Below are 16,091 nucleotides of genomic sequence, written 5' to 3'. Positions count from 1 at the left end.
CGGCGAGGCACTCCGGAGCCGCTTCTTACGACGAGCATCGCCGCGTAAGGGGCATCTCCACGATGTTCCTTTTGCCGGGCCCCCGATGGTCTCCGGGTACACGAAGCCATTAATATTATTACCGAGCGAGAGCGTGTGGGTATCATTATCGCGGACGATGGAAAAAACGACGACCGACAGGGACGCCGAGAGAACAAGAAAGCGAGGGAGAAAAGGAGACGAAGTGGAAGAAGAGAACAGCGAGAGAGGAAGGCGGCGGAGAAGTGGCGGATGGTGGTGGTGGTAGTGATGGTGGTATCCTCAAGTAAGAACACCTTTATACACTCGACTTGAGGAGGCTCCTCGATTACGCGGGCATTCGAAATTTTCGGGGTTCTTCCGACAGCGCCGGGAATCACCCTCGAAATTGATGTTGCTCGGCCACGCAATCTCGGGTCGCTTCGGACTGCTCGATTTTTCTCGCCTGCCCATACATCTCCCTCTTTCTCTAACCGTCTAAAGACGAAGAAGGAACATATTTATTACACTTCCCATGACCCAGGAGCAATGCGCGGGATCCGCACGTTCGTCGCCACAAGCATCTCTCGCAACATAAGGAAAATGGTATACCGAGTAAAGATTAATGTCCTGCGAAAGAGGCGAGAAGAAGAATATCGGCCTCCGCAAGGTTTGGTGATTTATCGCGAAGTGGCCCGTTTACTTGGAATGCCTACGGAATAAATTTCCCGCTCGTGTAATTGCTGAAAGACAAATAAGCCACGTCATCTTGGAGATATACTTTACATATCTCGTATGATGTATGAGTCACACATTCGTGCGAATGCATATAAATATTAAATAAGCATTGCAATAATCGTGCATCGAAACTTATTTTCTAAATGGAATCCAATAAAGAATCGTTAAAAATATATAATATATTCAGATAGATTAAAATGCGGAAGTAGGTTTTTTGTATTAAATAAAAATAATAATTACCGTAATTGAACTTCTATTTTATACAGCATTCAACTATGTGATAACAATGACATTATTCTGTAGACGCGTATAATTTTATATTACGAATATATAATAGCGATACTGCTTACAATAATTTGCTTCAATTACCATCTCAAAAGACATTTAAACTTCTGAACAGAAAATACCATACGACATCCTTCCTCTTTTTCTTTGTTGCTTCTCTCATCCAGCTCTCGTCATCCTAGGTTCTCGAGAATTCTTTTATGTGCCGCAATACAATATAATTAAGATGAGATAATGCGTTTTACGATACACGAAGATGTACGATTATATGTTGCGATGAAATCTCGATATTGCGATAACAGTTACGAGTCGTTATTAATCTAAGCGTCGACCGCGTTGGTAATATTATTTTATCGCAAAGAACCGTTATAAAAACTCAAGACAAGCGAATCTTAAATTATTATAACTGTGATTGAACATGATAGTTTCATCAAATTTATATGATAATGTGAACGAGAAGCAAAAATAATAATAATAATATTTATTCTTTACAGATTGACTTGCCCCGAACCATATTTCCTCAGCGAGACTTTGTACGCAACACCGGATGAACTTGAAAATATCCGTGAGGCCACTCTTCATGTGATAACCATCGGAACTTTCATTGAAGATTCGACAAACGTAAGTACAGTTGTAATTTAGACAAATATTATTTCTCTTTTTCTCTCTGTGAAATGTTGTATGTCGTTTACGAAATTTGCGATTCTCGATGTTGATCTTTTTAACGCAATTTATTTAATTTTTATATATGCTTTACGAGCTATTCAATTCTTCTACTACATAAAATAGATAAAAAAGTGTAGATTTTTAATTACACAGGATTTTCTTAAAATAATTTTGAAGAAAAGGATAAAAATGATATTTTTAAATGCCGACACTTAAAAGGCTAAAGTAAACGAAATATTTATTTAAATCAATTGGGAACATTTAAAAATGTAAAGAGCATTTTACTCCCAGTATTAAATTCGCCAATAGAATTTGGACGGCTGCCAGTATTGCTGTGCGATGCGAACCGTCTATGCAACGTTCTCCGCTTCTTCTCCGTACTTTCACATAAACGTTACGTCCTTAGAGGCCCTTAACATTCTTGCCGACCGACCGAACGACTTCATGCCGGCCTCTCGCGCGGTTCAATAAGCGGCGGATAACTGAATAAATAAAAACGCGGCTAATTGCAAAGCGCGCGCGGATGCCGGACCATCTGTCGAGCTTTCTTATCTGACGTGACCGCCGATTAAAATTACGTATAGTTATGCAGGCCTGTACCGCGAGGGTTTCGCACGGCGTTAGGGCTATCTCGTGGCCCTCTCCTCGGGTCGCTAATTAAATGCAACGGCTAATTAGATAACTGATAAAAGGTTATGGTGAGCACGATGTATTTTTTGGTTCCTCTCTCTTTTTCCTTCCCTCACTCAGGATACTCTTAGCAATTCTCTTACCACACATCCTTTTGCGTCTCTCTCCTGCGATCCGCCGAGTTTGTTTCGTTGAAATCTGAAGCTCTCGGCTCGAATTCCACGGTCGATGAGGTCCCTGCGACCTTGAGGCTTTGGAGATTCCTTTCGGAATATCTTTGCACGGAAGATGACTACGTGGGCAGCGTGTGATTGGACTCTCTCCGTTTAAAGTGCGTCTTGCTTAATAGCCAGGCGTCTGTTTAAATAGGCACCTCTAATTCTCCATGAATAAACAACGTTGCATAACAGAGCGTATTGTAGCGTAACGTAAGAGTAATATAAACAGTCAAAAAGTATTAGAGAGTCGCTCAGAATACACACACGTTACTGTACATTGCTGTTTCGTCGTGATCATAGAGAATGATTTATCGTAATAATAAATTCTATTTTAGTTCGCGCTGCCATTATTATTGCGGCGTGCGTTAGGGCAACTGAAATATTGATAATCGAGACGAACTTCGTCGAGAAAGTGTTCCCTCATTGTTTATCCTGTCGCGATAACGAGTCTTGGAACTGGTTCGCATCCAGCTTCGTATGCCTCATTACCCGGCCCGAAGGGCTTGGTATTTTATTTACGCGTTTATACCTGGGTACAGTTATTATAATTGCTTGTCGCCCTTGCGTGATTTATAGGGGATAAACACTCGCTGTTGAACGGTTACATCCTGCTCCTAATAGCTACCGTGCCGTTTTACACCGCGCTACGCGACATTTTCGATAAATGGCGAAAAATGCGAATTATGCGCTTCTTGTCCTTATAAAGTGTGCAATATACATCCTTGTTGGCTGAAATTTTATTTTATACGAAACTGTGCAGTATTTAATTTACATACTTTGTGATTTTTGTGAGTAAGATAGAGATAAACAACTGAAGATTGCATCTTAACATTATAGTAGATAAAAAATCAATGATTAAATTAAAGTGGATATATTCGCTATTTGGAAAATCGTGCTTGATATGTTCGTTCTCTTTTTCCACATTTACAATTTCTATTTTTACTTGAGGTACATCAACACTCAAGTATCGTTGACACACTCGTGTGCAGGAGGTGTGAGAAAATCATATCTCTTCTACTCTTTTTAAATCTCTCGTTTTAAGCGCAATTAGCGCATCTCTGTGGGCTTTGCCAAGAAATATGTAGGAAGCGGAGTAGCGGATAAAGAAAATACAAGTCGCAGAGAGTGGAGGAGAGTTGACTTCGGCAGACTATCTTTCGCAGTGGCCTTCCGGGTACGTTGAATAATGCATGCCGCATCTGGGGGCAACATTGTTGCGCGGCCGTGGGGACACAACACGGAAGAAACTGCCAATTGACACGTCGACAGTTTTACGAGCCAACGACTTTCATGCATCGTATATTTCGAAATTGAAGAAAGTCACTGTCCATGCGGGACATAATTCATGAAACACCGTTGCAATACTTGTTATGCAGCATTTCAATTGAATCAGCTATTTTGAGAACAAATCAAATTTAAGAACTGAAATTGTTAAGCTAACAAGAAGAACTGCATTATCTTTTAAATTTAAAAATACGGTTCAAATTGAATAATATATCAATATTGAGGTATTAAACTTAATAATATCTTAATACAATTTTTCAAATATAAAATAACAGATTTGCACAGTTAAAATCTAAAATATAACGAAGCTCTCTTTTCTTAAATACGTTAATTTAAATATATTTTTCCAAATTCCATTTTAATATCATTTGTAACTTGTGTCATACTACAGTAAAATGTGTACGTCTGTCGTATTAATGTTCTAAAACAGGCAGTTTTTTTTTTTTAGAGAAAACCTCGGAAAAAAGCTAGTATAGAGCCAGTCATTCTATTGGTTCACATTTCCAGGAAATGCTTATTTTTACAAGCGTTCTATCCCAAACTGTGCTACGCACACTTGTCGATCGTAAAAGATGGTCAGCCAACTCTTAGGCACAGCAGCAAGCATAATTTATTCAGGCAATGTAGCAAAAGCGATTAATTTTATTGGTCGACGTCCCGGATATGGCTCGTCTGTACCCGTCACCGTCGCTTTGTTGCAACGTCCTATCCTATGCCCTGTGTTTCTCGATCATGCGGCGCGCGCGCTCGGCCGGCCAGACTAACACCTTATTAACGGCGGTGGTTGCGCGAACACCGGCCGCAGGAAAGTTGCGCAAAGTTAGCCGCGCGCGCACTCTCAGCCAGCGCCGGACAGCTAATATTATCTTACATGTTGAAAATTAATCCGCGAGATATATGTGACGTGAAATTTGCCATGAACTATCACAGAATGAGCAACAATTTAAGTACTTTCTCCGCGATAGAAACGAGAATTAACGTTTCGTTACGGTTAGACTATAATTGCAACGACAGAGTTTGGCTTACTCTCCGAAAGAACAAGTAGAATAAGTAGTAGAAGGAACGTTATCTATAAACAGTCCTTGCGATTATTATGGCTAGCTACGATATGAAATTTCTCTCGGCCTACTTTAATTTGTATTCTACGCCTTTCAGTGGCTTACGCCATAAAGTTGATTCACAATATTAATATTAACATCTCGCGTAGTCATTTGCAAGTCAAAACAGTTACGTCTTTTACGTTGCTATTTGCGTAAAAAAAAAAAAAAAAAATCGCTGCTTGTAGTTTAAAATAAAATGTTTTTTTTTTTGGAAACCTGTAGTCTTTTTGCGTTAAAAGTTTGCGAGATTTAAATGAATCGCCTTTCGATGGTTTGGCCTTCATAGTTGATGGCGATAGTTATTCTCTGAACTGCCCACGTAGTTTAGCATGCAACATGCTTGAATAGCGAAACACATTGATACACCTATGCGCGGGTCTTCACATTTTTTTATCCTAAAGATGTGGATGACGGCGACTCGACTTTCCCACACATACACGCACACAATCTGGGTTCGCCGTCAATTCTTTCCATTCCTAAAAAGCGCTCGGTCGGCCACACCATAGATAGCTCTAGCGACATCCGCGGTATCTCGATGGTTTCCCGGTAACCGCGGGGTCAACACTCACATCAGGACATGTTTGGACGATGAGAAAACCGCGAATAGAAAAGAAACTTTACGGCAAAAGACCTTGAGCAGACGCATTTACGCGTACACCTGCGCGTACCTCCTCGATTCTTTCGTTCAAATGGATCCTGTTATATTTCATGTTGGAAAAAAAAATATCTATTTGCATGGTATTTCTAACGCTCGGTGTGTATTATTTGTGTGCAGATTTAGCCGTTACGTATATACATATACGTTATGTGTCCTGTCGCATTTTATCTTTTGTTAAATATATATTACATGGAGAATTAGCATTGCGCTATTTATGACAGTCTCACATTTCATATCTTATTAAAAACTTAAGATTTATAAACTTTTCACACTATTTTTTTGTTACCGTTTATATAAAATTTGAAATTAGAAAGTGTATGTTTTAGATATTTGATAAAAAATTGATCTTTAGTGTCACTGATAGACTCTACTAAAATATGTACATTTTTTATTATTTGTGTTAAATTTTAAATATAAAACAATCAGAATGTTATTAGCAACATTGGCAATCTGCGTTGTTTTATTTGTCAAGATTTTAAAATCGTAATTGCAATATTTTTTAAAAAATAATACTCTAAATGTGTCTTTAAAATGAATAATCTAAATATTTCGTACATTTATATTTATCCGTCGCACCTTCATCTTTCTATCTCCATTCATTTATGTTTAAATTCGCTCACGTTTCTACCACGTGATATCAATTCTCCCCCACAATATAATCCGAGAAGATGTGCTGAATTTACATTTCTAGTGCAACCGTCATTAAAATACAATATTATAGCATTTTTATTCGGCATCTTTTGCGATGAATCATCAAATGGAATCATGTTGCACGACGGACGGTTCGGTCACTGTTAAATATTCCCGAAGTCATCATCACCACGCATCTGTCATAAACATAATGACGGAGAAGTGGAAAAAAAAAAACATATCTATAACCTGTTGTTATTTATTGTACTGTTCGTTTTTTCTGTTATGTAGGCAGCTTGTTGTAGATGCTAGTATTTATCACGCGACTTTTATGCGAGTTTTAAATTAAGTGTCGGGATAATAAGTATGAATGAGCCGGCTGTTAGGCAGGTATTCGGTTACTACAGCCTCGAAAGAACCATAGGTCAGCACCACTGTCAGCGATTTTAGGCCGAGTTACCGATGCCGTTGCTGAATCACGCCGATGTGGCATGGTTCGGCCGAATGACAGTCACCAACCGTAAATCAATTTGCATCTTGTGTTTTCGCTTCGTAATATATGTTCGATATTAACGCGTCGTTCTTTCAGCAGGCAAATTTCTCTGCTTAATATGCGCCGTTTCCAGAGAGCCGGTCGAAACTTTCTATAGAGTCGTTACTATTTATAGAAGACATTATCAGCCGAACGACGTCATAAAATAAATATGCAAGTAGAATTCCGCACTTTTAATTAGCTTTTCACTAATTGTAGAATTCTTTGCGTTTTATGCTGTCCAGTATAGATAATTGAACGAATTAAATTCTAATTAAATTCTATGTGCAAACCTTGTAGCTCTTTTATCGATAAATTCACCGATAAATTAATGTGTCAATTTGAAGAGGAAATCGAATGTGTGAAGAGTAGTAAGACCACCGTAAAGATCGTTATTCGCCGACAACAAATTGCCACCTGCTCGGCAGCAATTTTCGCGCGTATATATTTTCATTTTGTTGTAATTTCCTTCCAATTATGACTGATTCAGTAAGCATCTTGGTAACTGCCGATGGTGGGTAACTGTCGACGCAAAAAACCTACGAGCAAACGACACCGTGACACCTCGTGTCCACTCGTCGATCTTGTTCCTGTCTCTCGAGTCAGCCTCGGCATATGTTTAACTGCTTAACGCCAGCATACTAATTTAGATATTGCGCGACGGTAAACGACGTCATAATTTATTGTTCTAGTCAAGAGCGAACAAGAATGCGCGCTACACTGCCGTATTTTCGATACTTTACGACGGCCGTCTCGCCGCGGACCGGGGCGCGACACTAACGCGCGTACAAAATATTTCCCCAGAGAAAGATACGCGCGTGTTCGTGTACGAATATCTCTACGTAGCGACAAAGCATGACAACGCCTCATTCTCTTTACATTATCTTGCGCGATAAGACACCGTGTTAGAAAAGTGTTTTAATTTCTTCTACACGTGTTTATACACGTGTTTATACAACGGAGTAGCAAATCCATCTCGCATTTATATCCTGATCGCTAATTAGATTTTAAAAAAATGTAATATACCTGGACTAATAATGAAATTGCGTTTGTACTTCCCATTGTTTTTGAAACGGCATTAACTGAAAACGGCTAGATAAGTGGGTAATTGAACTAATTTTGTATAATTATTAGCTCATAAAATTTTGCCGATGAACGAAGGCTCGTACTCATCGTTACGTAATTGCGAAGGGATTACGCCGCGGATTCTCGTGGTATTCACGATCAATTTCTTCTCGATAGGAGCAAGAAGTTAGTTCTCGCTGGAATTTATTCACGACTTAGCTAAGCAATCTGCGACAATAGACGTGACAGCGATGCGAATTGCGTTCCTACGCTGCGAGCGTATTTGTCAGTGACATTTCGAGCGATTCATCACGACTGCCGATTCGATTACATCAACATGCAGCGGTAACTGTCGACGCAAAAGACCTAATAAATGACGAGATGTAGGCGTGTTTTCGACGCTGATGACGATAATCTCGGCGGTGAAAGATCGCAATTGGTTACGCGGCCGTTACCCAAGACCGATCAAGGATCAATTTAATGTTTGCTGAGCGTCACGCAATAATTCCGCGCTTTAATTTCATCATACAGGCCCTTTCATATTTATCCTTACGGAAACGCACAGTGTCGTAATCACTATATTTACTACTATAAGCTTGCCATTAGCGCCGCTATAATGGCAGACTGGATACAACTCCAGCTTAACAAAATTATATAATAAATATTTTTTTAAACAATGAAAAATATAATTTGCACACGCAGGTTTAAATGTTCATTCGATTTTCGTAATTGAAAGGATTCCAAGAATTTTATGATTCTGTAAGAAATAATATATGCAAAGACGTTTTTATGCGCGGCCTTGATGCCTTTGGCGTCTTTAAATTAAAGTTTGCAAGAAAAAAGGATTTTAGATAAATACTTTTCGGATCGGCCTCGTGTATGCAAAAAGATAAAACGTCCGTATCTCGACCAGGGTTTTAAGAGCTTATCCACGACGTGTACACCATCGGCGCAATATTTCTCCCTGCCGGCCTATCGCAGGAGGAATACTCTCCAATTACGATATCTCCTTTTCACGTCCACCTGCGGATAGCCCAAGCGAGTTGTAAGCTACGTTATACGCATACGCGCGCGGCGCGGCGCGACGGCAGCACGAGAGAGCCATTACGAGAGCGTATGTCCGGCTTAATTGTACGACAGGAATGCAGCCGCGCGCGGTCACACAATGGGCTGCTCTTCGATATTTACAAGAGGTCAGTTCGTGATATACGCCACTTCGTGATAAGTACGCGAACAGTCTGGCAGACGTGCCAGTGATAGAGCGTACTTATATATAAAGCCGAGTAAAGTTACACGAACAAATCGACGTTACGCCATGAATCCCGGGAAGATACGTGCATACATGGACAATGATCCTTACAGTAGTAACATCCTCATTTTATCGCTGTACTCTTGATTCAGGAAATTGTACCACCAGCAGTCATTCCTCGCACCCCCTCAAGTAACGCTGCAACTGTTTGTTACTTATTTCTCACACAGCATTCTTACAGCGAACGAGTTGATATTTTATTTTTAATTTTATTATCGAATTGTAGGAGTTTCGAAAGAAAAATATTGCCATATTTATAAATACGTATTCCGCATAATTCTGAAATCTTTGAAAAATTGCCAAAGTTGCATCTCATGCAATATCGTGCTGAAAGAGCAATAAAGTTATGAAGGATAAGATCTGCGAATCAGATAGTTTATTTACATGTATCATAATTTCTCAGCGATTTAGAAAACTCGGTTTATTATCCCTGCGAGATTAGAGATTATAACTATTGAAACTAGAGATACAGGGACAAGTTGGCATTTCAAGCATTATATACATATTCTCTCTTGCTCGTCGATAAAGCTTGTCCGACTTTCCTTAGATCTCTCCCATATCAACTAAATTCATGTTATCGACATACGTATGTACGTAGACATATCGATAGTCATTACGCGTACATTAACCGTTCCATCCGAGTAAGCGCTTGTCCGGAACTACGTAAGTACGTAACGCCGTCGTTGACGACGCCGCCGCCGCCGCCGTCGTCGCCGTCGTCGTCGCCGTCGTCGTCGTTGTCGTCGTCGTCGTCGTCATCTCGTAGAAGGCGTTTCACGATTTCGTGTTCGCCATTCAAGCCAGGTCAAAGTTCAAATCGAGACGGACGAGATAGCAACGGCGACGTCGATAAATCGCAGCGGTGAACCGCGATAAACGTTCGTGGCTCCCTCCTTGGCTTCTCCGGGTTTCTCTTCTTTTTCCTCGGTATCGCGCACGTACAGACCGCAGATTTGGTAAACAAATTATTCGCGATGCAAAAGTTTCTTTCAAGGCTTCATGGGAAACGGGCGATTATGCTCTAGTAGACGCTCGTTTAAACTGCGGTCTGCGAGATAATGATTTCGCGAGATAATGCGAGCCGACGAGAAAATAAGACTCGCAATTTAGACGATTGCGGTGTGCGATTTGTACGAAACACATTGTATGTAAAATGATGTTGATGTCGTTCGTACAGAGGTTACGTATGAAATCTTATTGCACTATATTTTATAAAGAGCACGATCATTTATTAGGTTTTTTTTATGTTACACATAACTTACGCAATCGTGTTACATAATTATGGAAATTTTTGCAAGATAAATTAAAAACAGAATATTATATTTTTCAACTATATTTTCCATATTAATTGTTGCTTGCAATAATGTTAAATAAAAATATTTTTATATACTATTTCTCTCATAATATTTGTCATAATGCATTTTGCTATTTCGAAAAGCGAAACAAAGACAAAAATTCTTGGATAAAATCCATGATTTATCATTATTATTCATTGGTGATTTTAAAGAACTATAAATGACAACATGTGGCACCCACACAAACGAAAATACAACGCATTAATAAAGGCACATTGCGGTATATTGTTGCAACATGCCGATTCGCTTTACGGTTTTGCTTTTTGATTTTATTTCAGAAGTTTTTTTATAGCATCTCGTTTATCTTATTTCTATCCTCTTAGCACATAGTTTTTAATAACCAGAATTAAATACAAAGTAAAGTTAAATATAAGAAGCAGTGTCTTTTGATAACTGTTATAAAGTAATAAAATATTATAAATGTCTTTATGAATCACTCTTAAGAATTTAAAACAGTATGCGTGCAAATTATGCATTCAACTTTGTTGAATATAAAAAGGAACAAATTATTTATCATCGCGGTTTTATTAACTCATTATTCATAATATGACTTCTTGATAACCGCTTGATAAAGGTTTTATCGCATAGCTATGCGCTCAGCGCGCGAGAGAAAGGCCGACATTTAAGAAAGGGAACTCGGCAAATGTGGTACGCTCATGGATTACGAGAGCGAATGCAAATGGATTAATATATCACGCGGGGCAGTTATGCTGGGTGTACCCGTAATTCTCGCGGAAAGCCTATGAAAGATCGGTTCCTTTCGACGCTCTCTAACGAGCGGAAATTTCCCGAAGTGGGTGCTAACAGTATCGTTTCTTCCGTTGGCGTGCGGCTTTCACGCGAATGTGAAAACGAGCGAGCGGACTCGCGGCGTACCACACACGCACTCACGCACACCGAGCCGACTCGTGAAACGCGGATGTGCGGAAGGCGGCGTGACATATTTTCCGTCCTTTTGCCTCCGCGAATTTAACGCGCTCTCGGTTCTCTCGGTGCCGGCCGGCGCGAAAATGACTTTATCATTCATGAGATGCAAAGCGCGTTAGGAAGTCTGGAAAAATACCGAGCAATTAGCCGTAAATCAAAATCGCGCTACCGAGTGCTTGTACTTAATGCCGCCTGTCTGCGATTTACACACGGCTATAGCGCCGGCGTTTCGGGCGAATTTACGGTACCCGGAGAGCTCGCGCGTGAAGAAACGTTCGACGCTCGCTTTTCCGCAGCGGTGCGCAGGCGAAAATTAATCGACGTGAATATCGGTACGAATAAATAGCCGAGAAAATTTCCGGGCTTCACTGATTTAACGCCTGCTGCGTGTATTCCGCTTATTACGCGTGAATTAATTGGTTAAAGTTAGACTCTGAAGTGATGGCAGAGAGTCCGTTTACATCCTTTATTAACTGATTAGAAAATTCTATTCTATAGAAAAAAAGATTTAACGCATCCAGGCTTTTTCGTGAGAACAATCTCACGTCTTGGAAAAATTTTGAAAAATAGATCAAACCCTTTTATCTCATATTCGCATCTTTTGTCTCTGTATTATTCAAATGAGCCCGATATCCGCTCTATACGTTCAACGGTCAAATTCATTAAATTATTTTTAACAATTTATAAATTTTACGATCTAACAGTTTATATCCATTTTATCTAACAACGAATAAAACTATTGACAAATAAGATTACTGCCTACGGGGATTGAAATTAAATTTATTCGCTATTACGAAACGAAGCTATTATATTAATGCCGGTTAAGTGGACCGGTCCGGGAACTTATTCACGAGGAAACATTGTGCGGATTATTTACAATAAATACTCATGAACGCAAGTAACGCGCCGTCGATTATCGTAAATATTATCCTTAGTGACCGGGCGATAAGCTGAGATTTTGCATTAGCATCGGCGAGCGCACCACGAGACTTAGAGATAGACGCGTTAACGTTGTTTCGTGTGTGTAGATAGCCGCGATGCGAGGCGACGCAACGCAGCAAAAATGCCAACCACTTTGTTGCCACGACAAGATCAGCTTTTCGTGACCAAATCCCAAATATAGTTGAAGTAAACAGGAAACACTCGTTTATGCGTGCTTATCGATGCACTTTTTATCGATACCGTGAATATATTTTCCGCATCGCGCTTAATTTTCCGCTTATAACGCTTCACTACATGGCTCTGTATCGCGCGAGAATACCTGTTGCAAACGACTTCAAGTACATGAAAATGATCACTGCTTGTTCTATTTATTCTGTTTGCAACAAAATTATCTACAGATAACGCATCTTAAGGATGCAATCTATAATCGCTGTATTTTTCAACAAGTTCACTGATCTGCGCGAGTCAAATCAGTTTATGTAAATAATATGCACAAAATTATGTTAATTACGATCAGCGTATCTTATACGTATAAGACGCATTTTGCAACGTTCGCAAAGTATATTTAACGCAATAACGCAACGCATCAAATGTTTGCTATTTTTACGTATATTTGTGAAAAACAGCATACGCTATTCATTGGTAATTTGATCGCAAAGTTGCATTAATGCTATCGGATATCGCTTGAATTCAATTTTTACGCACTTCAGCACCGACGAACCACTCTCTGATAAACGTAAATTCTTATTAATTAACTGGTAAATGCGGCACATTTTGATAAAATATACAGTCGAATATCTGTATTTTTCTTGTATTTTTTAATTTTTTTTTTTTTTTTTTTCCTATTACGTTGTTTTTGCACTATTTTCGCATTTGCTTAATAACAATGTAGAGTGAGAAAATAAGTGGAAGACCACGCAATAAATTTTAATATTAATAGAAGACGTTAGATAAAAGAAACAAGATTTCTATGATAATGTATTAAAAACATTGCATAGTATATTTTGTATATTTTACCTACTTTCGCACGTGGCCAAGTAACAGTCGAAGATTGAATTCGTAATACATTATGAGTCATCTTGAGAAGTGTATGAAAGTCAAGAATCGTACGTCTAAATCGCATAGACGTACAAAAATGATATTCTTGTAATGTAATGTTTGACTTATCTGTGACAAAACGTTCAGACGAAACGCAAGATATTGAAGTCTTGCACAATACTCCAGCGTACTCTACACATACCGTTTCGAGTGGCCTCGCAGCACGTCTCTCGCGAGATTTACACTTTATTTACTATAACACGAAGATATAACGGCCATACGGCTACCGGCACTCATAAATAAAGACTCGCTAACGTAACGTCCGGTCACCGCGATTGAATCCTCTGTTAATGCAGCAAAGCAACCTCGTCGTTCGGCACAACGTGACGAATTTAATGACATTCCGTGGCCAACGAGATTTGCACATAATTCTTCCGGCGATGCATATGGCAGTGTCGATAACGGTACAGACCGCAATCATGCCGGCAGTTCTGTCTAAACTCTTATGTATAGTTTATACTTTACGTCTCGACCTGTATTTGTGTTTTACATCGCCATAGTGGTAGCCCGACGATAATTCAGTTAAGCGGCATGACGGAGGTAAACTTCTGGTTAAAAATAGCAGGTCGGCAATTTTTTACTGATGCAAAATAGGTCGTGATTTTTACATGCAAATTCTGTAGATCGTTGCGGCTAAAGTTTGCAAAAAATTGTTTCCAATAAACGTTAAACGCTTAATGTTCGTCCGACGTAATGTTCGAATATTGTGTCATCATGGTTATTTTCATAAATAATGCTTTTGAAAGTATGCAATTTTTCATGCTAGATGAAACACAAACTAATCTATTGAGCTTGAAATGACCGATGGAATTTTTAGTACGTTTAATGGGTTTAATGGGTTAGATCGTAGTAAAAAGAACTGCAATACGCGTCTTGGAAGCGTAAAGTTAAAATATCACGCTGGGAAATGTACTTTGTTTAACTGATTTATGAAATATTTAATTGCATTTTTTATTTGATTTTTATTGTTATATGTTTATAGTAAATAATCTTCTTCGCATTGTTGTTACGCATCGTTTGACAGAATCCAAGAAAACGTAAGAGAATCGAGAAGAATTATTATTCACGCACACGTTATACGAGAATCGTTTCATTATCAACTCGTAAAGAGGCAAACGTGCATTGTGTGTTAAACACGGGTAACGTGGCCGAACCCCCTGGAGAGTGGCACTGTGGTCGACCTCATCTCCTGGTCCTCGGTTTATGCTATCGTCTAGTATACCGCTAAACGGCGCCAGCTAAGCACAGCAGCCGGTTTATTTCATTTAACTACTGATCGTACTACATTATACTTTAGCTTCGTCGATTATTATATTAATTTATATTCTTTTAGCCCAGACGGTAAAAATTAATATCTCTGTACTTACACGAGAAAAAATCTATTGCTTTATGAAGGTTACAAGTACTCTTCTAGCTTTAACAATTAACAGATGCTAAAGCGCTAAATCTTTGTAAGAAAACTCAAAGAAAGAGGCTCTAAAGGCTCACATTCAATAACTTAAAAAAGTTTATAAATTTACAATGTTTTAGAAATTATTTAATTACTTTGATATATTTTGGCGCAATTAGATTACCATTCACAACTATTTAGTCTTTGCACAATATTTACTGTTTTACATTCATATCATGCAGATATCAAAAGGATGGAAAATTCCTAGCACTCGAATATTTCTATTCCCCGTGCAACACCATGCGGATAATTAGTAAGCGGTTCATTGTTCGTCTGTCGGCGTACGCATAAACTCCTTACTTTTCCACCGCGTTCATATACGATAAAATCTTTATTCCTCATAAGCAAGAGAAGCAGAAAATGGCTGGCACCGCCATGGTTCATCTTCGGATCGCTTCACGCTCGATGAGCACCATCAGGAGAACGCCTGAGGCTCGCTCGAATCATCCCCATCCCGGTAACAATGAGTTATTAAACAATTATATTCGCATCAGAAGAACGGCGTTTGCCTCTCGATTTGACATCCTGATAACAGACATAAAGAAAGATTCCGCCTAAGAACGGAGCATGAAAGGAAGCATACACGACCTTGTCCTATCCATTTCTCTTATTTTTTACCGCTGATGAATAAAATTAGCAGTCAGTAGTAGAATAAAATGAAGTGAGAGAAGGCACTTGTTGACCTTAGAATTAATTTTGGAAAGAAGTAATCCTTGATACTAAAATAACGAAATCTACTTTAATCAATGCGAGAAGGCAAAAGAAAAGCAGCTTGATAAATTTGCTGACTATTTATGAGTTAGTATAAGAGTAATATTCAAATTTTGTCATATAAACATGTAGTTATGAAGTTTTTATTGCTACAATCAATATTTAACGTTTATACTTTTTAAATGAAGTAGAAAATATTTTTTTATTCAATGATAATTTATAACTTATGCAAATAAATTCATAATAGGAAAGATTTATTGATGGACATTTAGTATTGGGAATTTGAAATATTTAAAAATATGAAAATGTAGTTACGAAGTTTTTGCTGTTACAATCAATATTTGATGTTTATACTTTTTAAATGTAGTAGAAAAGATTTATTTATTGAATGATAATTTGTAACTTACATAAATAATAAATATTCATAATGTAGGAAAGATTTATCGATGGACATTTAGTATCGAGAATTCGAAATATTTATCTAATTTCTAAGGAT

General features: G+C 38.6%; 1 protein-coding gene across 1 annotated transcript in view; it reads left to right on the top strand.

Moving 5' to 3' along the window:
* MESR6 (misexpression suppressor of ras 6) overlaps positions 1-16,091 on the top strand; it is a 528,133-nt gene that overhangs the window by 293,590 nt on the left and 218,452 nt on the right. Inside the window, exon 4 of the mRNA XM_012369941.2 lies at positions 1,515-1,641. Coding sequence (XP_012225364.1) covers positions 1,515-1,641 — 127 coding nt within the window. The remainder of the gene's footprint in view (positions 1-1,514; positions 1,642-16,091) is intronic.

The sequence above is a fragment of the Linepithema humile genome, chromosome 2 (assembly GCF_040581485.1).
Source record: "Linepithema humile isolate Giens D197 chromosome 2, Lhum_UNIL_v1.0, whole genome shotgun sequence".
Classification (NCBI taxonomy): domain Eukaryota; kingdom Metazoa; phylum Arthropoda; class Insecta; order Hymenoptera; family Formicidae; genus Linepithema; species Linepithema humile.
This window is presented reverse-complemented; position numbering and strand designations above follow the sequence as displayed.